General features: G+C 39.5%; 1 protein-coding gene across 1 annotated transcript in view; it reads right to left on the bottom strand.

Moving 5' to 3' along the window:
- Positions 1–26702, bottom strand: part of LOC108801197 (protein CROWDED NUCLEI 3-like) — a gene marked incomplete at its 5' end in the record, with an annotated part of 125793 nt that extends 99091 nt beyond the window's left edge. The window contains 3 exons of the mRNA XM_018573129.1: positions 917–1026; positions 10862–10924; positions 26559–26702. Of these exons, the coding sequence (XP_018428631.1) occupies positions 917–1026; positions 10862–10924; positions 26559–26702 (317 nt within the window). The remainder of the gene's footprint in view (positions 1–916; positions 1027–10861; positions 10925–26558) is intronic.
- Positions 26703–27509: the final 807 nt, after the last annotated feature.

The following is a 27509-nucleotide window of genomic DNA, read 5'->3' as shown; positions in this document are numbered from 1 at the left end:
GCATTATATATATATATATCTATATCTATATACACACATACACACATAGACAAATACAAATACCAGAAATGAATTGTAACATACATGCACATAAAAATTATATCCCCATCCCATTCATGGAGAAGTCTAATTTTTATTTTGTAGAAGAGTTAGAATCTCTGTCCAGCTTTTATTGCTGTGTACCCACTGGGGAGATTTTCCCCCCTACATTCTGCCTCAGGTGGCACCAGTTATTGGGATAGAATAAGAAAGGGATGTCATTGGATAAAATAACATGTTTATATTTTCTGTATCCTTGTAGGAGACATTTATATCACTGCCTGTTCCACATGGTATGGGATTATTTTGCTAATAAGAACACCGGTTTGTGAAAAATAATTTCCTGGAACCATGGAACCCATGCACTAAACCCGACCTCCAAGTCAAACCTTTGTCATGCCCCCACCCTATCCCACAGCACAGTACATGTGCCTCCCTACAAATTGCCAAAGTGAACCACATTGTATAATGTGGTGGGCATGCCAGAGCTCAAGTCAGTATTTACATATGTCATGCAGCAAGGTTTGGGGGCTCTGGGGACAAGCAGATTGCATTAAAAACCAACAGTATGTATAGACACCTTGTTCCTACTGTTATCAAGTAATAATCAGTTATTTGTTCATTTTAGAGAATTGAACATTTTGAAAAATGAATCTTAAAATACTTCTCATGTTCATCCAAATAAAAGTTTTTTTTTAAAGTGTATTGCTGAGAAAACAAAATGAGCCTTGGAAATAGAGAGCTGCTGTAGACAAGAAAAAAAAAAACTCAACTGTAACATAACACCATACTGATGACCAAAAGAGATTTTAACTGTTAAAAAAAATGGTTTGAACAATGCAGAAAATGATGTGCAGCATTTATCAATTTTACTTACTTTTGTTCTTTGATCCACTGATTAACATTTGCAGCCACAAATTCACTTTCTCGATGGAGGCGACTGTTGTCAGTTTGTGTTGCTTCTAGAGCTTGGCATAGGATTTCCAGCTGTGGAAGTAGACAGATCAAAGAGTATGATGGACTCCCTAGAACAAGGGCTATCTGGAATACTAATAATAGTCTGTAATACTTGTAAAGAATCAAGTCATTTTTCTCCACTCCTTCAAATAATCATGGTTTCCTTGTACATGCTATTAATTGATTCAATATGCGAGATGGAATGTCTGAACCTTTCCCACGCTTTACATTTACCAGTTTACTATAATATGCATTACTTTACCTCCAGAGGTTGTTTAATTCAAATCAGGCTTATTTGATGAAAAATGAAAAGAGAGCCGTTACAACTTGTTATGTTTAAGCCTCGGTTCTTGGTTAATGTGTGCCGTATGATATGTTTTTCATAAAGAAACCATTTGCAGTTGAGGTGTATCTTTCAAACCTATTACAAGCAGAAGCTGGGCAAGACGAAAGAAGAATTATTTTGGCTTAGCCAGAGAAATAGGATTATAAGTATGTACTTTTCATTATCACTGAAGTTGTTCTAGGGAAGGCAGTAAAAAAAAAGCTGCAAATAGAAGGAGAAAAATATTCTTTGTGTTTCATGTACAGAATCTCCATCTGTCTATAGACACCAGTTTACATCCACAGATATCCCTGCATGACAGTTCTCTATGGGGATAGTCAGGGGTTGTGTCGAACTGTCGAACTTTTAGCCAATCACTACTTTTCTTCACATAAGCCTCTATCATGCATGTGCTCCACCCCTCCCCCTCCACGGCAAACATGCTTAGTTGACCAGAGTAAACATGCTTTGGGAAAGATCTTTCAAAGAAATGATCTGTTGGTGGTTGCAGTGTGTCGGCTTGCCCTCTGATATCTGGAGCAAGCACGGTACACAAGTGGATCTCAAATTGCCTACATCTCCGGCCTAAATGTTTTTTCTGAGTTCTAGGAAGAATGCAGAAGGATTTGTCAAGTTTTTACTGCTCTCTGGGATGCTACAGGCAGATTTACCCTCACATCATGCCAAGGTTTTTACCAGGTCAGAAATTCATAGGGAATCTGGGAATCTTCAAAAAGAGTACAGACAGCAAACATATCTATTTTCTTTTAGAAGAGTAAGATAATTGTACATTCTCAGTAAGCTTTCTATTGCTAAGTGTTACCTTTGCATGGTTTCCCTTACTTCCTGCCTTGTGATAATGTTGTCACCAAAACAGGAAGTGAGGATAAATCTCCCCTTTAAACCTTTCAGATGTTCTAATGATTCCCTGCTCTATTAAAAAAAAAACAGTTTTTACAGTTACCAATGGCATAGTAACAGAGGCAGGAGAAGGGGTGTTCTGACTCGCTGACCCTCCTAATTCAAGAATATTTATTTCTATCCACTCGCTGTGCTTACATGACATGTCTGTCATTTTGTCTCCCTTTTAAATCAATATTTGTTGGAGCATTAAAAGCATTATCTTTTTCTATATCTACACCTGATATTATGAAGAAGACTGCAGTGGGGGCCTTAGCAGCTATTGGGATGGGGGAAAAAAAAAGCAAATCCAAGCAATCAGAAAGTGGATACAATATGGGTCAGAAAGCGAATTCCAACTGCCCTTTACTAGCACATATAAGAAAATTCCTGGTTCACACCAAGTTGGCAACATCAAATCTTAGTTACTTCCCCGCCTGTTATCAGGGTTGTGATGACCCCATCATCTACTTTCTTACCTTAAAGTCTGCTCCATCACTTATTCATTTTGGGCTGCAATCCCCTGTATTATTCTAACTTTATTGGGCAGAATATTAACTGTTAAACTTATGCGCCTCAACAATATCCTATTTAAATTGCTACACGCATCAATAGAACCAATGAGTAAACTATTGCCAAGGCATGGACCACATCAGTGTGGCTGAAACCAAAAAACAGACTTACAAATATAATGAGGACCATAAGACAATAGAAGTGAAATTGCATGGGAGAATCCCAAAAATGCTAACCACATGGCAACCCCCGAGTTGATAAATTCTTACCACCTAATTTTGACTGCACCCTACTGTATAGTAGGGTTTCATGACCCCTCCTTAACTGAGTGCAGGTCGCACCTTCCTCCTGGTCTCCTGGAACCTACCTAACACTCCCCTGCTCCCCTATCCATACGTATGCCCTAATCTCACCCCCACATGGGTCTTTATGTCGTTATTTCAGTTCTGAGGCCACATCACTGCCACCCTAAAGGTGGCTATACACCTTACAATTATCGTTCAATTTTCTTTGTCCTGTCATCGCACCCTTGTTTAATTTCCGCTCAAATAGCCCATCATGCACAGACCAATCTAGATTTCTATAATCGTTCATCAGCAATACTAACTGGCCAAATTTTGTCAATCAACAGAACAGATTTTTGTTTGCGCATGTGCAGTGTTCATGTTGCGATTTTTGTTGTACGAAAGCGCCACTAGTCCAACGATTTTTGTCTGTTGTGATGAAAGTTTTCTAGTCTGCCTGTTAAACCAAATTCTGCCAGTTGTACCGTAATTGTGATCGAGCACTTCCTATCAACTGGCCCATTATCACGTTCGTTTTTCGTACAATAATTCCAAGGTGTATGGGCACCTTTATGATAGAGGATCTTTGGAGAACCAACCACTATGTGTCTTAATTGGCAGCAGGAACTGAAATGCCCCTTGTTGCTTTACAATCCCTCCTCTGAACACATTACAAATAACCTTTTTCCCATGATTTTTTAAGTTAAAATTCTAACGTGTAATTTTAAATTATATACCCAGTCTTGCTGTGTAAAAACATGCTAAAAAACCTGAAAATAAAATTGTTAAACAAGAAGCTCTGGGTCTGAAACAACCCCTGCCTCTTACTCCCCTTAAATACATACATGGGAGTAGTTTCAGCTGCCAGAGGATTTCCATTGCTTTCCACCTAGTCCTAATATTTACACAGACCTGCCTGACAGCACAGCCAGCCTAGTGACATAACGTTTCTCTATTGCAGGCAAGTAACATAGCTTGGTAACCTCCTTAGCCTGCAAATGGACAGTGAAAGTGTAGAAATAGATTGATGAGGTCATCTCTCCGTCTCACTTTGTTAACATGTGCCTTATCATAACAAGGTAAAGCTGAACTCTAGAAAAACTCCCTGTTGCAGTGAGGGCCCCTTCCCCAAAGCAACGGTTAACTGCTTGTTTTACATAGGGGAATAGGAAAAAAAGTTAAATACCTTATTACCCACTCCCAAAGGCTATCTCTTCTTCTTAAAACTGTTCCTCTGAAACCCCAATTTTTTGCTTCTCAAGTGGTTGAAGCTCTCGGAAGTAATTGACCTTATTCAACATCCACTAGACAAAATAATAATGTAACCCCTGCAGTGCAGTAACTTTTTCTCCAGCCCAGAGTTTAGCTTTAATGCTGCACACCTGATTGGCCTTAAGTACTGCCCCTCCCTCTTCCATTCTGAGTAATGCTTTAAAAGGTTTTGGCCAAGATATACTACAAACATTTCTTGGATGTTAACAAATTCCAAATTTAAATTTGGCTGGGACAACATCTTACCAAAGATTATTCCTTCTAGTCCTCTAATTTTCTACTGAAACCCTCATGCTTTTTCTGAACCTGTCTTGTCTTCTGCATGGTGTCTGCCACCATCCCTGGCTTAAACCTGTTACCCAGTTTCAATTTTTTTGTCTCCAGCCCTGATCTCTATCTGGATCATGCCTCTACCCACACAGTGCCAGCCCTAAATATTATTTGTTTCCCTGACTTTGCTTTTGCCTGTCAGTCGCCCTTGTTGCTGACATCAATATGATGGCAGCATCATACAGATAAACACATGCTTCCTTGCAATGTTTCCTGGTGAAGTCAGAATACTCCTTTCACAGCATACCTTATTATGGGATCCCACAACTTCTCCTTGCAACACAAAGACATCTTTAAACAGGCATTTTCCCCATTAAAGTCTGTTCTGAAATAAAATCTCTGACCATACCAAATCAGATCAACCAACAATACCTTTTTTTACTACTCTGAGAAGCCTTTAGGCAGATTTAGCCATCATGTGGTGGACAACTAAAGTGCATCTTCCAGCCAGGCATAATGCTAAATACTGCCCAATTATATGCCATTTATCAACAGAGACAATCTAAAATGACCTCGATGCCCGATAGTAAGCATATACCTGTACATTATGTGAGCACTTCTGCCAAATGCTTCCTTCTATACATACAATGATTGCCTAGATTTAAAAACCTTAGTAAATATCTAAAACAATTAATCTCTATCTTCATACTAAACAAGATCTATCTCTATGTAGGAATATAAAACAAAGTATATGCGGCAAAGAAAACTGTAACTGCGTGTAACTTCTGACTTTCCAAATGCTTAATCTGTGATTCCTGATCTCCAGTATTATACAGAGATAGCAAGATTACTCCTCTGCTTCCTGTAAAGGATGCCTTGCTTGTCAGTGTCATTCTTTGCATGACTGATGACATCATACATATTCACTAGGTACATCAAAGAAATTGCAGTCTAGGAAAAATGATGATGTTGGAACTGGCCAAAGTCCCCTGCAGATATCTTAGTATGGGAAATTTAGTCAGTAGGCCTTGTGGAAAAAGAATATATCATAGTTCCAAGATGAAAACACTCTGAGTGACTCTTTTAGGTCCATCATGCTAGATAGAGAAATTAGGACTAAGCAGGGCTCATATGTCCATAATAGCACCTTTTTTGCCATATCAGACGAACGAGATAAAGCAATCCCTGTAATCAATTAGTTGCCATAAATTGCTAGGAGAACATGAACTGCTGGTGGATGAAATAAAGAATTCATACTTAAAACGATTAGTCATTCTGAGAGTTTGACAAGCTGTTGATGAATCTTCAAAGGATTGAGGAATAAGATTATTGGGTCATAATTTATTGATAAGACCTATGTTGTATCCAGCATTGTCCCTTCCGGGCAAAGGTTTTCAATGAAGATATCAATCTCCTTTTTAAATTTCAGGTCTTGAGTATTATCCCATTTAGTGTATATGCTGAAAAGCAAATAATAAGCTTTGCATCTAAAGGGACCAAGTGATAAATACTGTAAGCCCAACATTGACTTTGTTCTTGACATACAATTACTACACGTGAACAGAATGGCTCAGCCCCAAATTGCTTTGTATATACATACATCCCATTATGGTATTTCATTATTTTATTGCAAAGAAAAATAGTGAAATTAATTCTTTAGATTGCAAATTTGTCAAAATTCAATCTATTTTGAAATTATTTAAAAAAAATTATCTTTTCAAATTGTTCAATAAATTGTTAAAAGAACATGTAAAAAAATAATGCATGTCTTTTTTAGTTGCTGTGTATTTTAGTGTCTTAAGAAAAAAATACATCTAGGCCTTCTCTTATTATGTCATATACAGACAAAACTATTTTGTAGTAATACACATACACAAAATCATATAAAAGTACAGAGTAGATTGTTTTTGCTTGTTCAATTGAATAGAAAAAAAAGATGTAATATATTTATATGAAAATTATGACAAATAAGAATGTATTCATTAAGTGCAAAGTACAATAACCCATAGCTCATCTTTTAAAGATAGCATTGGAACAGTTCGAAGTCTGGGAAATGAGTGTTTATGTTGGGTAGGTTGATCCCCAGTTTTAAGGAGTGTTTGTAAAGCTTGTGAACGGCTATACGATGTTTCTTCCCTCTCCAAAGGAATTGCAGGAAAGAGTTGGTGATGGTTTTGATATCCTTATGTCGGAAGAGAATAGGCAATATTTGCGTGGGGTACAAGAGGCGAGGAAAGCTTAGCATTCTGATGAGATGACCCCTGCCCAGTAAGGATAGCGGAAGGTCTCTCCATTTCTTTAGATCCTGGGTCATTGATTTTAGGAGGGGAGAAATATTCATTGAGTATAGATTAGTGGCTGAAGGCGGGATATGGATTCCCAGGTAGGTGATGTGGTGTGTCTGTGCTAACAGCCAACTTGACCGAGCTGCCTCGGAGGGGTGATGTTTAAAGAGGAGGTAAGATTTTCTGACCTCAAGACAAGCCGCCTTGTATTCTTTTTTAGCCATTTTCTTTTTTGTGGCTGCATAGGCCAAGATCCTGCCTATAGTACTGCCTTGGCAGTTTCCCAGAACAATATATAATCGTTAAAGTGTTGGGCATTATCAATACAATATTTGCGCCACCAGTTTTTAAGATCATTACAAAATTTGGTGTCAGATCCCAAGTATGTGGGGAATCTCCAAATCACAGGTGGAGTGGAGCAAATCAGACCCTGCAGGGATACCACAATCGGTGCATGGTCTGATAATATCATATCCTCAATACAAACCGACTCTATTTTGTGAACTGTAGATTGTGCATCAAGGAACAGGTCAATCCTGGAGAAACTGTTGTGAGCATGGGAGTAGTAGGTAATATCCCGTTCCAGGGGATGGTAGAAGCGCCACACGTCTTCCAGGCCACAGGCAGATAACACAGATGCCAAATGTTTGTCTTGTGGTGTCCAAGTAGCACTCGACCCATCTGTTCTCCTTCTGTCCTCAGGAGGAGATGGAACCGCGTTGAAATCTCCTCCTACCAAAAACAAGGCGTCTGGGTGTCGAGAGGTTGCTTTGTTGAGTAAGGAATCGCAGAAGCTCTTGTTGTTTTGAGTTCGGACCATAGACATTTAGGAGGTCCAATTGTCGGGAGCCTATGCGCATTGAAAGTAAAGACCACCTGCCCTCTTTAGTGTCCTGTTGATGTTGAAGGACTTCGTGGGGGAGTTGTTTGTGAACAAGTGTAATTACTCCAGCCTTCCTCCCGATAGCCGAAGCTCCAAATACTGACTTGACTCATGATTTCTTGAGGCGATGAAAGTCATCACTGGACAGGTGAGTTTCCTGGAGGAGCGCTATATCTGCATGCAGTTTCTTTAGATGACGTAGAATTTTTGACCTTTTATGTGGTGATCTCAGACCTTTCACATTCCAGGAAATTATTTTCAGGGGGGGTCCCATTGAAGAACTGTGGATGTGGAGTACCAGAAAGGTGTAATCGTTTTCTTAGAGATTATGTGAGAGTTAGGTGTCCCAGTGCCCCAAGTCTCACTAATGGAAGCAAGTCCCGCAAAATTAAGGGTGTAACGTTCAGAGTCAGGGTACTGTCTGTGAACTGTATGGGCAGGGGGGCCCCGTGACCAATCCCCTGCAACCATATCTGATAAATGCTCTGATCCAAAAATTAGTTAAAAAAAACTGGTATGAACAAACAAAAACCTGCAAATAGCATTAACAAGTAAAATAGCAAATATCTGGTGTTTGACTTCCTTTTTTCCCAAGAGGTCGCATTTGGCTCACAAGAGGCACAGCGTATCCCTGGTATTCTGGGCGTGCTTGAGGCCTTCAACATCAAATAGCCTTCAAATATTTCAAAGGTTGAATCCTCCATCCCGCCGGACGAATGAAATGATTTCTAGTGCACCATGACCCCTCACGGATTAGCATCTGATCTTTTCTTCCGTGGGGGGCTCTTAATAGGTGATGAAGAGCTGGTAGGTGCCATGTTGTGAAGAAAGGCATGTGCTTTTTCTTGAGAGGAGAAAGAGGTTACCGTTCCATCTGGACCTGTAATGCGCAGGGTGGCAGGATAAGCCAGCGCGAATTTCACCTTTTGGTGTACTAGTGCTTGGCAGACCTCTTGAAATGATTTTCTGCGTTTGGTGAGCTCCGCTGAGTAGTCCGCAAACATTAAGATTTTGTGACCACCTGCCACCAGGTTCCTCTGTGACCTATACGATTGAAATATTTGGTGTTTGTCAGCAAAGTTTAGGTAGCGAACTATGACCGGTCTAGGTCTATTATCATCTCTGTGGGGACCCAGCCTGTGGGCCCTTTCCACTATACAGGGGTGAGAGAAGCCCAGTGCCCTGGGGATTGCCTCTGCACAAAATGGTATCAGATCTGCTGGTTTTACCGACTCAGGCAGGCCAATTACTCGCAGGTTATTTCGGCGAGATCTATTTTCCATATCGTCTAACTTTTCCGAAATCGTGAGTATTTTATGTGAGGCGGCCTTAAGGTATGTACCGTTGTCAGTTATGCCACATTCTAAGCTGTCGGTACGTTGTTCTATGGAGGACAGCCTTTTGTGGTGAGAATCAATGGTAGAGGATAAAGTACCCAGGTGTAATTTGATGGCTTCAGCCACTATGTTAGATATGTCATGTTTTAGGTGGGAGGCTACTTCAGAGGCTAACTTAGAGTAGTCAATGGGGCAGAGAGGCTGTGTAGACGAAGAGGATTGTATCTGCATATCTTCCCTCAGAATCCTCTGTGGCACTGTGTATCGTTTCAGCAGCAGCAGCAGCAGCCGGCGCCATTTTGGCTGCAGTGATTTCTCCCCCTATGCTGTCTGACAATGAGCGGCGAGCGGACGGCGTCCGCGAAATAAACTTTTCCATGTTTGACAGCGGGGGTGTTGTGTCAGCTGGGCGGTGCCTATTCATATGGCGAGGTGCTAGGAATTGTCAGACGGGTGTACAGCGGGACGGAGGAGACGGGAGAGCCGTTACCTCATCGGGCGCCGGAACCGGAAGTCTCAGCTCATCTTTTTTAAGTAATCTGACAATATTAATATGAAATGTGTTTTTTTTTATCTTAGGTTACTGCACTTTCCAGATCATTAATTTTCTTTGCTTTGCCTTACATAATGGTTCCAGATATATATGATACATGCAAAAGTGTACACAGTTTTCTGAGCTGTAGCAACATGGGAACGAAAAAAAAACCGTTTGGTATAAAAAAGTTAGGGTGAATATATGTAAAAGTTTCATGAGAACTTCAGAACGGCAGTTAATTAGGATGAAAATAGTATTCTGCTCTTGTACATTTTCCCTAGAGTGCTAACTCCTTGTCCAGTAGTCATGGCAAGCTGCCATTTATTGTATAAATAATCATATAGAAATGTAAAGGAATATATACCTGGGCACACAAATGTCCCCTAGGTCCACTGTATCTGAGTGCAGCAACTAGGAAAAGATTTGAGGCAGCACAACCAAAATGCGCTTTAAATGGTGATTCCATTGTTAACAAAAAAAAAATATTGCAGAATAAAAAGTTAAAACAACTGTCATCTTCTCACGCTTCTCAAATCTCTACACCAAAAAAACGGTTCTGCTGCTTTGCTGACAACAGCTTTGGTCAAACACTCACACATGCCATTTACTTTATCTGTCTTCACACCTAACTAGTGGTAAAATGCCACACGTACGGTAGGTGCCAAAGGAGCCACACTGCAATGCACCACAACACATTGGTTGTGTGCTGTGAAGCACTAAATTAGAAAAAGTGCAAGTCTATTTTTTTTCATCCTTTGCCATGCATGGACAGTCCATTCTAACTGCATAGACTACCTTGACACAACGCAGCTTAATGTGTGTGCAGTAATAAAATGCTGTAGTGTGAAGGGGGCCTTACATAACAATGAGTGCAGCAGAAGGAGGACGACACCCTAGCTTGGGTTTCCAATGACTGAGGACAGAGTAAGGAATAACTTTGAAATAGACCTGGCCTTGTAGAAAATAATTACAATTTGCTTTCTTGGTTTTCTTGACTACTTTAATCATCTTTTTACAAATACATGCATCAGTGATGAAAGACCATGAACATATTGAAGCATTTCAAAGATAACAGTAATATACAGGTTAATAAGTGTAATGATTTAGAAAATAAATGCAAATCATTTTATATACAGTATGTATATTTTTCATTATTGACTGCTCTGCTGTTGTAAAGGGCACCTTTCAGAACATGCAGCAAATATGGTAGTTAGGCTGTATGAAATATTGGCTAACAGTACAACATTTTCTTTGAACTTACCTCCCTCTGTGCACTAATGTATTTCTTATCTGAAGTTTTCAGTTCATTTTGCAAATTTGCCACCTAAGAGATATATGGATCAGTTATAAAACAAACTTAATTATATATAAATAATTCTCATGCTGCTTACTAATACATATCATCTGCTCATGACAGTAGTATGGTACCTTATTCAATCATGCTGGCTACATGGTTAAAGTTCCTGTACAATATATGCAAGCAAAAGCTTTTTATTTTTAATATTGGCATGGGGAGGGTTAGCCCCAGTCAACTTTTGTATTGCTGCCTGTGCCCTCATTGGGGAGCTTTACCCATTTGCTTGTCTTGATGATTATAGTCACCAAGACAGAAAGATAAGGTAATCCAAAATGTTTGCTTTGTCCCCAGAACAAAAGATAAGGGGAGATCTCCTAATGGGGACACCAGTTTGAGGACAACTTTCTAAAAGGAATTCCCCTCACCTTGGAAGATTTTCTCTAACTTCCTGTTGCGTCTCTGGAGCAGGAAGTGGGGGGAAATTTTCCCAGTGGTACAAATACAGAAAAAATAAACTGGTAGGGAGTTTAATCCTTCCATACTCAAAAAAGATTGCCATAAATATAAGGGGGTTTAACACCGCGGATGTCAACTGGTTAAATGAGCCGGAAGGTCCTGGCACAGAAACTGCAGTGAAAGAGTTAGCATTTCATTTATCCTGAATTCCTGCTTTTTATAACGGTATAAAAACATCTGTGTACACAGGCACTAGGACACCAACATTAAAACCACCAGCATCTGGGATTTAGCTGCCTGAGAAACTCCAGACAGCAAAGTATGTCATTTGTTAAGTCCAGTAATTACTAATAATCCAGAACTGTTGAAGGCTTTGACTTGATTCCTCATTCAAAGAACACTGCAGGTAAAAAAGAGAAGATTTAAACTAAACCAAAACACAATTTCTCCACATTTAGAAGGAGTTACAAGTAGGGCACTAGGTAGCTCATAACTTCTAAATGGTCTTTAAGGCTAGTCCATTTTATTCTATAGGGTCTTGGCATTCAGAAAATATATAATGTTGGGGGGTTTTACGTCATTTTCAGGCCTAAAATGTGGAATATAACATGGGTGCAAAAATTTAAAAAAGGGCCTCAGTCATGAAGGGGTTAAGGAGCAATGGTGTATGCCTTGGGTCTGTTAGAACAGAAATCATACCAACAGACTAGATTTGTTTCTTCATATTCTTTTCCGGGTTTTCTTTTGCCAATTACTTTCTCAAAAGGATGGTGGGGCCCTGGGCTCACTTATGTCTTAAAGCAAAAGTGTAACCAGGTAGCTAAATTTTCAGCTGCAATATGTAAGTGTAAACTATCTCACCTGCCAAAAAATTGTGTCATTTTGTTCAGTTCATTTTTGTAGCTGAAACATTCCCAGCAGACAGACCTTCCCTACTGTAGTTAAAGTCACATGGCTTGGTCAAGGATTTTCTTACCTAGTTGTAAACACATTGATGAGGTCAACTCTGAGCTCTACCTGTCAGGTAAGTCCTTGTGCATTCATTCTTCCTGTCTGTACAGGGAACTACAGGAACATAATACAAAGACAGACTGACTAACGGGGCTATTCCCTAAGCTGCCAAAGTGAACTGAGCAGAACGGCGTTCAGCTTTTCACTTCGGCTCTGTACGGCTGATTCCATCTGTACATCGGCTAAAATCAGCCGTACAGAGGCTGCCTTTGGCTGGCTTGGGTCAGCTGAAGTGCAGAAGCTGTTTGACTCAGCCGATCCAAAATCTGGATCAGCTGAGCCGAACCTCCGGCATTTCACTCCCTACCGTTCACCCCTATTCTCAGGGGTCCCCCCTGAAACAGCACCCTGTCCCCGTGCCAATGAATGAGTAAGGGGGTGCTTGTACCCCTATCCATTCACTAAAGGGTTAAATTACAATTAAAATAAAGAGCGAAAGAGAGAAATTTTGACAATTCCTTTATTTGAAAAAAAATATCAGAAAAATGGATCCAACAACGTAATCCTTAGGTCAATCATTACGTCCAGCATTTTCCATGATGATGATGACTCGGTAAAAAAACCTGACATGACATCACTGCTATCTCTGCCCAATTGTTTACATTTGGCCGGCACCTGCCAGAGTCTTCCCGCAGGTCCTGGAAAAATGAAAACCGGGTGGAGCCGACGGTGACGTCACAGCCGGCTCCACCCATTTGTTGTAATTTAACGACAGCCCAGTGTCCTTAAATAACTTGAGGACGCTGGTCTGTCATTGAAGGACAACAACTGGCTCAGCCCAGTTCTCATATGTGGGGAAAACGGTCTGCTTCGACAGAGCCAAAGCATATGCGCTAGGCTGAGCTTTTCACCTCACCAACCTTTGTCTGCTGTACGGCCTAAGGCTGGTGAAGGAGCCAAAGGATCAGCTGAAGATACGGCCAGATCATGGGCTCCTTCGTGAATAACCCTCTAAGGCTCTATATGGTTCCACTATAAGGTTATAATGATTTTTAATGAGCAATTCACTGGGTTATATGTTATACCTGTCTTTGCTTTTAAATCAATCTTGTTTGAAGGGCTCTGTCAGATACTAATGACACATGCATATGTATGGTTGTCTGTGTAAACCACAACCTGCATAGAAATGCTTTATAAAAAAAAAAAGATCTGCCCATGACATATCATTTCTTGCTGACAGCTCTCATTTTTAAACAACTGTTAAGAAAATGGATTTTAACTCTGCCTAGTATCAGGATGGTAGCTGAAAGTTCAGAGCCAGGCAAGTGGCCAACACAATAAGGAGGATTCTCACCAAGTGGTCACAAATCTTAAACCAACTTTTGAAAGTATCTAAGTGAAATGATATGCATGGCTGCTTGGGTTTTTCCCCTGAATCAGCAGGTTGCAGTTTAGCTCTAAGGAACACACAGAGATCCATCATTAATTTACATTAAACTCCCAGCACAAGTCCTGCCATTCAGAACTCTTCTGCCCTAGTAATACAAGAATGGTATATTTACTGATTTAGCAAAATCTGGTCAAATTACATGTGGCAGCATCTTTATGTTCTGCCTATAAAGCGCTCAGCTTTATGTCTTGCTGTTTATAAGTCACTCACAGGGCTGTGTGTCATTATGGTCTCATTGCTGTTGGCTGGAAGTACATTATAGCTTATATAAATATTACAGGTAGGCTGCAATTTGAGTAATCAGCTGCTCGTGATTGACAGAAATCCACACTGTCATTTACACTGCACTGTATGAGCTGCACTGTGGCGCTTTTTATAAGCTGTAATAAATATGGTCTATCTGCATCCGCTTCAGCCTAACTGTGATCTTTAAAGAAAGAGCAAAAGCATTTTTTATCCATCTACTTAATCTGCTCCTGAATTTCTTTGCAACTGGTAAGACACAATATACATATGCTTTGCTCTACTCACTCAATATAAAATATTTACAAACTGTGGGATCTGTCTTACTTGACGTGTCCATCTGATTTATATGATCAATGACAGCATGCAGTAACCCTTAGCAACCAATTAGAAGTCTTTCACTGCTATAAAGCCAAACACTTACAAGAGGAAGAAATCTGACTGCCATGCATTACTATGGATAAACAGCATGCTGGATAACATTCTTAATTATGATCCAGCAACAGTTTGCTGCTGAGCTCTGTAGTGAAACGTATCCTTTGCTATAGTACCTTAAATGACCAAATATTGTTTTAGTCATAATTACTTAATGTAAATTAACATAAAATATAACCATTTTGCATAAAAAATGCAGTCCATGACTAATAAACAAGGCCAATAGCCTGATACTGAAATACTGGAAAAACCAGACCGGCCTTTCTCAACCAGGGTGCCGTGGCACCCTGATGTGCCTTTTGGCTTCCTCAGGGGTGCCTCAAAATGTTGTGGTAGTGGGGCTGTGATAGTGAAGGGGGGAGTGAAGACCGGTGTGAAGGGGGCTCCTAATGTAAAGGGGGAACTCTGATGTAAAAGGGCTGACTAATATAAAAGAGGGGTTCCTGATGTAAAGGGGCTACTGATGTGAAGTGGGAACTCTGATGTAAAAGGGCTGACTAATATAAAAGAGGGGTTCCTGATGTAAAGGGGGCTACTGATGTGAAGGGGGTAAATCTTGATTTTTTGTGTGTTCTTGCATGGGGTCGCCCTTAAAATCTATTACATTTTAGACTGGGGTGCCTCAAGATTTTGCATACTTTTAAAGGGTGCCATCACTAAAAAAAGTTGAGAAACACTGTTTTAGACCAAAATCAAAAGCAGAGACAATAATAAACTGGAAGTAAACTGCCAAGGTAAATTATACATTTTGGGCTCCCAGGAGGTGGATGCCATAATGTGCTAGTATGAACGACATATTAACACATTATGGCTGACTATCCTTGCAGACCATCCCCTCCAGTGCTGCGCTTTCACCTCTCACTTTGGCCGACGATGCTTTCCCCTTCGTCCGGTCTTCCAGGTTTGGCGTCTTTGGCTTCTTGATTGGCCCGGACTAGGTGTAAGGAGTTCCGGGGACGTCGGGCGGTGAGAGTGCGTTCCACTGTGGAACGCACCAGGAAGAGGATCGCCGCAGTCACGCCCCCTCACTGAGATGTCGGCCGATGCGTTCCACCCTGGAACGCGGAAGAGGCGAGACGTCTACGGGCTATTTAAACTCGGTCGCCGGGTTAGCAAGGCGTTCCTATATTGCGGATCGAACGCCCTGCTAAACCTGTACCCGAACCTGTATTCCGGAGTTCCCCCGACCCCATCCTACCCTCGGACCCTATCCTACCTGTGGACACCAGCTTACCTCAGGACCTGTCTGCATCCGGACATCATCCTACACTGGGACATCTGTCTACCTCAGGACATCGTCACACCACGCCAGCCTGCAGGCAGGATTCCCACCTGTACCTACTTATCGGCAAAACCGCAAGTACTCTGCAGCAATCCCTGCAGTACTCTAGAAACGTGTCCCCATATGGGAGAGACTGTATTAAGGTACTAAAGATTGTTCAAAGCTGTGCATTCCTCTCCTTGCTTGTACCTGGGACGAGGGAGTTTGAAGGAACTAATAACGGACTACGGCATATTATCATTTACGCTAAACGCTACATAATCAGTTCTCCTTTAGTTACATTTTGCATGCCTCATTCACAGAGTGGTCTATGACGTAATAGCTAGCACTGTGACACATAGATTAATGAACGGCCTATGATGCGAGGGCCTCTTACTCACTGTTAGATTGTGAGAGACGCCAGAGGTCCAAGACTGAGCTGCCGTTCCACCTCTCACCCTGAGGTTAAATCTTCCTAACTCCGCCGCTGAGATCCTGAATACATAACCCCAGCTAACCGGGCGTTACACTAGGATAATGTAGCTCTTCTGAATGCACACAGGAGTTACTTAATCTCAGTACAGGACCTCGCTCAGCGCACACAAACGCTGACAGACAGGAAGGAGCAATTGTGACAGAAGAGACATACAGAGTCTTTTCTCTCATAAAAATCCTAACTTTCCATGTTTGGGTTTTTAAACGCAGTACCTTAACTTTAAGATTGGATAAGATACATTTGATAGAAGTCATGATTTTTCAGAAGGCCAATTACAACACATACTACATCACTTGGGCAAGCTGGTTACACTTTAAAAAATCAGTACACTTTAAATCTCTCCTGGATACAGCCCCAGACCTAATACTATAATAATATGTGTCACTTATTGCAGTCAATGAACGAAGGCCTGCTGAACACTGGCCTTGAAATAACAGGTCATTTTCATGAAAGCAAAGAGCCTTAACCCTCTTCCCCCCACCCCCAAAGTTCTAAGAGTTTTCTCTTCTGCTGATCTGGGATGCCCATCTCTGGAGACTTGAATATTCCCAGCTTATTGAAAACCCTGTACAAGTTACTACTTAATGTAATAAATTACACATTACTTTTTGATATTTTGTTGTCATGTACATTAATAATGTTAGTAAATCTTTATTGAGAAAAAAATTGACCTTAACCACTTGCTGTCCGAAGCAAATATTATTATTATTATTATACAGGATTTATATAGCGCCAATAGTTTGCACAGCACTTTACAATATAAGGAAGACATTACAGTCACAATACAATTTAAGACAAGATGGTAAGGAGGGCCCTACCCGTGAGGGCTTACAATCTAAAAGGGAGGGGCAAGTGATACATGAGGAGGTAGCTGTGCGGGGATGATTGTTTGAGAAAGTGATTGTTCAGTGGTTAGGGTGAGGTGGGATAGGCACATGATGATAAAATATCATTTTTTGGCTAGAGAACAGCTACAAACCCCCAAACAAAGAATTATTTTCTGAAAGCATAGGCCCTGTAGAATAAAAAAGTGCTAGTTGCAATTTTTTATGTTGCATGGTATTTGCACAAATGTTTATCAAACCATTATTTTTAGGATAAAATAAACTAAATTAAAATTTAGTGCACAGAAACAGACTATAATACCCAATTTGTTTGGTAAAATATGAAAGATAGGGTCACGTTGGGTAAATAGATACCAAGCATGTCAAACCTTAAAATTGCGTTCACCCGGGATGCAGCAAAAAACGTCAATATCCAAAATTTGCCATAGGGAACACTTTAAACGCTTTTACTGCTCATCAGTTTAGTGCTAACAGTGATTAATGGCTCTAGAAGTATTGCTCTCACTCTGAAATTTTTACACATAGGCACACAGACGCATGTTTGCATGTTTATGTGCGTGCAGGTGGGGGGCGGGGGACTTAAAAAATGTTTGTTGCATTTTTTTTATGTTTCATTTTTGTAATTTTTAAACACTGCTTTTTTTACACTAACCTTATTGCTATCACATAGTAATAGCAGATAAGGTGTGACAGGTCCTCTTTATGGAGACATCAGGGGTCTGAAAGACCCCTGTCACCTAGGGACCCCAAAGAAGCTGGCTGAGGAAGCAAATATCTGCTTCCCCAGCTTATTTTCCTGGCTCTAAGAGCCAGAGAATGTAAATAGTGACACCAGAAGGGATGTAATTTGGTACACACGATTCAGCAGCTGTACAGACGCCGGATCACTTGTACATTAACAGCTATCGCTGGCTGTTAAAAATGACGCCAAGAACACGGCTGCTGTGGCAGCCGTGTTCTTGTTTTAACCACTTCCGCGAGCCACCGTATATAGACGTATAGAGACCCAGAAGTGGTTAAAAGGATTCATACAAATTTGTTGGCATTTTGGTTGTTCCCTAACAGCCTATGTACCCTGTTGGAGCATAAATGGGGATAACACCTAGCTAAAACATTAGAAAGTTTTTTTTATTTTTATTCAAATAGCAACATCATATTGCATAGTGCTTAACATGGATCATACAATAAAATTAGAATAGAAGGAAAATTAAGAAAATGATTGAGGAGAAGGATGAGACATATATATCTAAATAACTATCAACGTATATCAGACTGCAACATGCACTGAATAACCTAGAAAAAACTTGCCTAAAGAGTTAAAGTGCCTAAGAAAGAAGATATCTCTGAAGGATGCTGAAGAATACAGTAAGAAATCAGGGATATGGAAATAAAAGGCAACCAGAAAAAAAAGTATGAAGAACTTTCATCAATAAATGAATCATGCAGAACATCACCAGCTATAAAATGGCTGTTACTTATACGAAATGCAAATAGAAAGAAAACTAAACATACATGCCAAATTTCTGTATGTTGTAACATTTACCCCAGAATACCTGAAAACCCTACACATTCTGTTTATGCCTTTCAGAAATCAGTGGTTCCTTGTCAGAGACTCTTTGATCTTACAAATGGCCATGCCTCAGCAGGTACTCCAGACACTCCCTGTATTAGGTGCTTCACATATGCGCATAAAGCCCGGTTACAAAGTCCTAACTAACACATATTTTTAAAGCTGTGCATTGCCCTAAAATAAGTCACTAAATTTAACAAAGTATGTTTTTTTACTTCAAATATACTAATACAAAGGGGGAAATTTAAGCTTGCATGATGCTCAAACACGGCCTCAAACACGGGCTGTTAGGCATCAAATACAAATTCTAAAATCTCCCCAAACTATGTAAACCCAAATCAGATTTTTCTAGAGAAGAATATAATTAATGTTATAACATACAAGACAATTTAGACAATTGTGGACTTACATGCATGTGCCAACAATTGGTGGAGTTATGCTGATTCTTGTCCAAAATTAGTACCTGACCTCACAAATGCTCTTTTGCCTGAATGGACTCAAATTCCCACAGACACAGCGAACTTGTGAAAATGCCCATGGTTCAGGAATGGGATATCCATCAAGCTAATATAGTTGCGGTGGCCATACCGTGTAAGTACATTGAGCATCTAATCAAGGATCCTCGTGTCTGGTGAGGCCTATGCTATTTTTAGCAGGTGTATTAGTATTTGCAATATCTATTACTAATATACCTACTAAATATTATGTCTGAGTGGGAGCTATGGTACTGATTGCATTTTGTATGCAGATAGAGTCTCCATTAAATATATCATCTTAAAAAAAGAAGTCCTACACTAATGTTTTCTAAGCGCACAGAAAAAGGACACATTATATGTGCTACTTGATCTCAATTTTAAATCACACCAAAGCAAGTCCACGTGCACTGGTAGGCATTTTAAACACATGACCAATGCACATAAAATAATGAAGTAAATTACTTTTTTTGTTCTTGTTTGTTTGTTTTGGATAGAGTGAGAACATTTCTACCATACTTCTCCACTGGGGAAAAAAAGAGGGAGCAGTGGTTACTAGAACAACAGCACTTTCAAAAGTATTCACATTTTTTCTTTAAAAGTGTGTTTATTTTTGTCTGTGTAAACTAAATAGGTACATGATTGCCAATGAAAACATTATAGAGACTTTAGTCCTTTCCCACTCCATCCAAAACAAAATAAAAGTTTTGGCTGGAGTTGGCTGATAGGCCTCGTTCACACCATAGTGCATACAATAGCATTCACATAACACACATGCATGTGGCATGTGTTTTTCAATTTTAAATTGCTTTGAGCTGCACCATGCTTCAATGCATTTTTGGCCAAAATAGAAAGTAATATATCATCATTTTTGCATGTGTTGATGTGTAAGGGGAGTTTTAAAGGAGGTAATTAGGGTGTCTACCAGTCTGCTTGCTTAATTAATAGAGAAACCATAAATACACCCTTTTATATATAGCACATCTGCTGTAACAAAGAAGGGGTTACCCGGATGTGGTCTGGGACCACACACATACATACAATTTTTTCACGCTTGGTGATCATTTTTTTAAATTCGTTTTATTGAAATGGAGAAGTGGATAATACACAGTGCAGTGTCTGACTCCCTGCGATACCTATTGTGTTTTTCCAGTCCTTCTACCATAACCTGCCAACTGAAAGCATAATTAAAACCAATTACACTATAGTTTTTTTTTCTGATTCAGACCTACTCAGCAATTAACTGTTGAGCAAGAAAGGAGACAACACTCAATTTTTTTTGTATTCTTCCATATGTACATGATAATTATTGAAATCCCATATCTTCAAAACTGATCTACACCAGATACTACTTTATAAGAAAATAATATAAACCACCATGAATCTAGGTACATGATTAATATTATTAGGTAAGATGTAAAAAAATAAAAAGTAAATTTTTTTTTCAGTTGAGTAACTGCTCACAATGGACTGTTATTACACAGCCTACTGAATAGTTCACATAGGTGTTTCATGACATGTGGCTAATTAAAGTTGTAGAACAAACTTCTGCATTGGGATTAAGGGTAACAGAAAAAGTACAGACGTCTACTATACTCAAAATGAAGCATAAAGAAAAAAAATAAGTCAAGGAACTTTCCTGCATGCTCATGACCATATTAGGTGGAGATTTATAAAGTGACTTCACATGTGGAGACTCATAAAACTGATAAAAGTCATTCCTTGGCTTCGTGACTTTACTGTAGGAGATTCACTAGTAACTCTTAGGAAAGGGGGATGCCTGCCTTGTACGACTATTAAACAGCTCTTTAAAACACAGCTGCAAATCAAGGATTGTCCTGAGTAATTAAGTCAATAAAACGAGAGCTTGAATAAGTAACACATCTCCAAAAAATACCATTCAAATAAAATACTGTAATTTTTATCATGATAGTGTGTGAACTCATTATAAGCAAAAGAAAATAAAAATTGCAAATCAAGATAGATAGATAGATAGATAGATAGATAGATAGATACCCCTAATATACTCTCTATTTCACAGCAAGGCTGGGTTCATCATGGAGTGTACAAACACACAAATTTCAAAATCTGACTTGAAAAAAATCCTTTTATACATAGTGACTGGTTTCCTTGACATTTTCTATCACAGAATGCTTTCAAATTGGTGATAAGATACAAAACAAAATAAAAAAATAAAAGGAATAAATTTGGTATACTGTATCTACAACAGAAGAGAGATATTTGAGTCATTTTAATTATTTATTTATTGCAGGTATTTAAATAGTACGGACAATTTACACATCACTTTGCATACTGCACATTCAGTCCCTGCCCTCAAGGAGCTTAGAATCTAAGGTCCCTGTCGCACACATATACTGGGCCAATTAAACTTCCAGCATGTTTTTGGAGTGGGAGGAAACCAGAGTACCCAGAGGAAACCCACGCAAGCACATGTTAACTCCTTGCCTGATAACTATTCAAAAGAAGGCCATGCAGTATACAAGCAGGCAAGCAGCAAGACACTTATACATGGAAAAAAGGAAAAACAAAAAAAAGTGAGAGTAAATGAGAGAGCGAGTCTATGTGTATGTGCAATTTTCCGAGACACACATACACATGTGCATCTACAATAAGCAAATTTCTTCCTTTATCATTCATCATGGTTGCTTCACATAAGCATGTGCACTCACCATGGTACCACCAAATATTTTATCTCTGTTCCATTCAATCAAAGCAGAGCCATCAAGTAGATTTTGTTTTCTATTTCATTGAGTGCAAGCATCAGGAGTGTGTAACACACTGAGTGCAGGGTCCAGGAAGTATGTATCATACTGAGTGCAGGGGTAAGAAGTATGTAATGCACAGTGCAGGGAATAGCGTTACATAATGCACAGTGGTCATAAGCGTGAAGCACACAGGGTACAGGGGCCAGAAGTAAGGCACAGCATGCAGTGGAGCAACATGCATAATGCACAGTACACCACCTGAAAATAAATAAACCTCAACAAAAATGACTCCCTGAAATGTACTTACCAGACGCTGGCATTGCATCTGCTGGGGTGAGCCGGGTCCTGAAGAAAAAACTGCAAACGGTCGCAGCTTCGGGACTCAGGATACTAATGGACTGCAGGGAAATGTTCCTTTTGTGGTGTAACCCTCTGGCTAGTAGTAGTCACATTCAACTTGATTTACTCTGTAATGTTGAAGATGTTTCACTGCTCTTGCGAGGATATTGCTAAGCTCTCATGATTATAGCAATGGAAGCTAATTAGATGAGGGGCGAAATGTCTTTATCATTACAGAACATGTCCAGTTGAATGTGACTAACTACTACTAGGTATACCATGACCTAGATAAATGGGAACCTTCACAGAAAACCTTCTAGCTATACTGATACATCAGTGGTGTGTAAACCAGAAGAGTGGGTCAACAGAATTACACTAATTGGGCAGGTATAGCTGTTCTCATAAATGTATGAGAGGCTGCAGTTCATCTTTTAATGGCCAGTCTAACACTGTTTGAACAAAATTTCCAGCCAATAAAAAGGCAAGAAAGTATAATAATGAAGTCAGCCTTCTCTGTCCTTTATTGCTGCAGCTCATCATGCTTTCCTATGGCAGATATTAACTGATAAGGAGTCAGCTGTGTGACTGACATCTTATCCATTAACCTATAATAGTTAATTAAGCTCTTATCAAGTACAATCATTTGCTGTTTTCTTTATGAATATCAACCGCTTTATTGGAAATGACAGAACAATGTAGATTGATATAATGGAACATGATATTCAAAGTAAACTATAATATCTCCCAAGGATATGCTTCTTGCAGAAGGACATAAATGATATTGTGCAGGCATAACACATACAGTAGAGCATAATGCAACCTTTCTGGTTAATTTAAGTTGGAAGGCATGGCAGCAAATTCATCAACCTTCTAAACAACAATAAGGCTCCATTCACTCCTGAGCGGCTCTACACATGTATTCGGCTGTATGGATACGCACAGAGCCGCACTAAACACAAAAAACAATGCACTTCAATGTGCATTGTTCATACCATCGCGGGGACCGTGTGGCCCCAAAATAGTGCAAATGCGATAATCCGGCGTATACCGTAAGTTCATGGCAATTTATCAATAGTCGTCCCGCACAGTCTTCCGCGCGGAAAACCATGCGGGAACCGCAACCGCTATGTGTGAATGAAGCTTTATTACTCTTCTTTCTCTTATACTGTATGCCTGTCCTTTAATTTACCTCTTTAATGTGCAAGTTTACCTTTATAACTTTTAATACACAATTTATTATTTTTTTAAACTGCATCCATTAATACATCCATAAATGTTTGTTCTTTTAATGCAAGCAGTGTAAGTCTGAATATTAGCCTCTTGTTGTCCCTGTAGTGCAGAGCTCAGAGAGGGAGAAGCAGCACAAGGAGCCTATCAGTTGTGTTGCAGTGTAGGGAGCATGCTAATTGGAAGAGAGAGCAGAGTGTCACAGATCAGCTTACCACAGATTCTTCTTAAACTCTCTAGTCGGAGTCTGGAGGTGGAGGGGAGAACTGTAAGCAATGCCTTGTATTCGTTGAAAAAATACAAGGTATTTTGTGAATAGATAAGCAGTGAGGAGGGCCAGATGAGGCAACTGGAGTACTTTGCTGCTCAAATCACATCCATAACTCCCCGCAGTGCCCGGAAGCCCAGCGTTATGTGTCAGAGCTGGCATGCTACAAGCTGGCAGTGGCCCTTCATACATAACACATCTTTTTAATGATAATTTACACATCCAGTGCGATGTGAAAATTATTATTTTTTTTCCTGGAGTCTGGCTTGAGAGAAATATGGGTGCTGCTGTTGCTGACCTACTTATGAAGCTGCTAGTTGCCTGGATATTACACTTCAGTACATTCTGAGTCACTGCCCTGGGACAACTATACAGATCAGGATAGTCAGAGCAAAGTCAGAAGTTCCTATATGTATACTTGTTCTGGGTTAGTGACTCAAAGTAGTAAAGCCGTAGGGTTAGCATAACAGTCAGGCAATTAAATGTTCATGATGGATATCCGACTCTTTTTCATAGAATGTTTACCTCAAAATCTGTACTGTGCTGGCGATGTAAGAAGGAAAGCAATCCCACATTTGGTGGGATTGTGTATACATTTTACCTTTTTGGATTCGTACTTTCGAGATCTATAATCAGGTTGTAAGCTCTTCAGTGGTTCCTTCTCCTGAAATAGCCCTTCTTTAAATATTTCCAGGTTCCATATCCAAAACTGAAAAAGATCTTCTTAGATTTTTTTTGTAGCAGCAGCACAGGTTTTAATCCTGCGGCATTGGGGTGCGCAGGATGTTCCACTATACATGAATGGATAATGGAACTGTGTGAGATCATGCGTTTTGAGGAACTAACAGCCTATATTTACAATAGTCAATTTCAGTGGAAAGACACGTGGATGCATTTTGTTTATGAATACTGAAGTATTTCGAGCTCTATGATGTATGTAGGTTGATCTTCTCATGTGGGACATAAACAAGGTGCTATTATATGTATTTAAGAATTGTTTTGGATATGCAGGTCGTTTAATGAATTCCAGGACTGCATGGGCAGGGATTTTGTGTGATTTTTTTTGTTGTGTGTTGTTTTTTGTTGTCTGTTGTGTTTGTTTTGTATGCGACAGGTTGAAGGTCGTGAAGTTCCTATGTAGGTGCATGATCCACCCCTTGCCATGTGCAAGATATAAAAGGCTATTGTTATAATGGAATCTAATGTAAGGAGTGAATTATATGTTAAAAGGGCCTAGGGATTAGGTATAATATGAATCCGTAACATTCTGTAAAGATGGTTTTAACCCAGAGAGGCCCAAGATATTAGAATGACTTTGGTATATTTATAAATATGTTTAATATGTCTTATAAAAATAAATAAAAACTTAATAAAGTTTATTTAAAAAAAAATAATTTAAAAAAATATGTTAATGATGGCAGCTCCCATGTTCTATGGAAAAGTTTCCTTTCAGTCAGTGTCATAGTGAATGCAAAACTAGATTACGTTTCTTTTTTTGGCCGTATATTACTATCAGTTATAGTGTGGATGATCATTATATTCCTAACATTTTATGTGGTCTTGTTAGTGATGATGGTTAATTCGCAATAGTAGAACATCCTTGTAATCTGTTGGGGGTGTTCTATAATGTATGGAAATATATTTCATAATATACAAAGTTGTTTTCTCTTATTTTTTGAAAGCCTTTGCATTATGTATAAATAGTAAATCATTGTGTGAATGCATGCGTATGTTAGAGTGAGTGACAGGGTCCAACCCAGCATTTTATACGTTTTACTGACTGTGTATTATGCCATTTTTAAATTGGCAGTAATATGATATTTTGAAGATACATAAAATACAATGTTTTTTTCATATTTCTTTAACATTTTGGATTTACTTCTACAAAAATACTATATCAATGTTCCTTAGTATTTAGAAAACAGATAAGGAGATGGCTGACAGGCCGGAATAGAGCCAAAAATCAATACTACTCCTAGGTCAGCCTCGCACACAGTCTGTTCATCACTGCTTGCTGCTATTATATACTAGGGTATCCTCCCTGTGGTGATGGGTATATAGTAGACAGAGGCCATGATAATGCAATGACTGCTCAGGTTCTATTGCATTCACTTAGGTTGTGCAGACATGAAAAAACTGCCAAATGTCTGAAAGCTTCTGCTAAAAACTCTGCTTAGAGCCGTTCTTTCATTGGTCAAGCTTTCCCTGTGCACACAAACTGAGCACATCAGGCATACTTGAGGTGCCACAGGATATTGTTCTGGTTCACTATATCAGAATGAGCTCCATTGTGTTTTTACTTATGGTGACTCTGGTTTCCCATTTGGACTGCACTCCGTTGCCTCTACTGTAGATATTACCCCCCTTAAAGCGGACCTTTACACTCAAAAATGAAATTCTACCAATGCATCCCTCTCTGTATGATGATTAATATTAACATAGACATGGCAGGTGTAAAATGCTGTGATTTTGAAATACTTACACTTGCAAAGCATTCACTTCTTGTTTTTGAAAAGACAAAATGTCTTCAGTTTGCCATAGCAATGCACACTGGGATTGCCTTGTCATCAGCAGAACATTGCTGGGAAATCTCATTTGTAACATCTCAAGATCTCAGGGAAAGGCATTTTCCTCCCCTGAGATGATGTGCATGGTCACATGTCCTAGTCACATGTGCCAGAAATCCAGAAGATTAGAGAAATAAGGTATGCAAAGAACACAAAGTCTGCAATTATCTAGAAGTATGTGTTTGAAGATTGTCATTACTAAACATTTCTAAAGGTGTGTTTGTTGTTATTTTCAAGATATGGGTAAAGGTCCGCTTTAATGCTCCTTGTACCATTTTACTGTTTAGGCTATGTACAGTATATTTTATGTGATGTTCATATCAATCAATGTTTGACTACAGAACCACAACTTACCTCTACAAAGCTGAGTTTCAGCTTCTCCAGTAGGTCTGTGTGCTCTCTTTCTAAGACAGCCAGTTTCTTTTCTCTATTGCTGGTATCTTCAATGGTTTGCTGTTTATCAGTTCCCTCTAGGCAACTTTTATCTTGCATTAGCACCTTTTGGAAACACAAACATTTTGTAGAAATTATAATTTTATCTACCATTTTGTGAATTTCTTTTTTTTTTTACATTAAAGTCGTAGTCCAGGAGAAAAATTATAATTCGCAAACCACACTGGGTGTGTAAATTATCAATAAAAAGATGTGTCTTATGTGCAGTGGGCCTCAGCAAAATCTTACCTTGCAGCCTGTACATAACACTGTTGCATCACCAGCCCCTCCTCACTATTGCCCATTTGTGTTAGGTGATTGGAGAAAGAGGGGGTCAGGCATGTAACATCATCCCTTCTCCTTTAATTACAGAATTCCTTGTATTGTTTGAAAAAATACATGACATTTTGTGATTGGGCAGGTAGACAGGAGTCTCGTCATTCACTCCCTGCAGTGCCCGGTAGCTTGGTGTTATGTGCAAGAGACGGCATGCTGCAAGGTAAGCTTTTTCTACTTTGCAGTGGCCCTCTGCACATAACACCAGCTTTTTAAAAATAATCTACACACCCAGTGCAGTGCAGTCTGTAATGCCAAGCTCTCATATGATATTAAAATATTCGCTCTCGTATAATACTCAAATCTTTGTCTCCATTACCAAACAAGTATACCTTGTTTGCTCCCATGTTGTCTGTTACACATACCATTGGAAAAGTGTTTTGTTATACGTGTTTGATAATTGCATAACAGGAGGGGGTGATGACTGTCTTGGACAGAAGGTGAGACTATGTACAACTTGGGTGTGGATTCCGAGGGGTTCCATAAGATACAGGAATTGATATGAAGACTAGCACAGGTGCTTGTACCTTTACTTTA

The sequence above is a fragment of the Nanorana parkeri genome, unplaced genomic scaffold (genome assembly GCF_000935625.1).
Source record: "Nanorana parkeri isolate BGI_ZX_2015 unplaced genomic scaffold, ASM93562v1 scaffold2247, whole genome shotgun sequence".
In the NCBI taxonomy this organism is placed as follows: Eukaryota; Metazoa; Chordata; class Amphibia; order Anura; family Dicroglossidae; genus Nanorana; species Nanorana parkeri.
The sequence above is the reverse complement of the archived record's forward strand: the minus strand, read 5'-3'. Positions and strand labels throughout refer to the sequence as shown.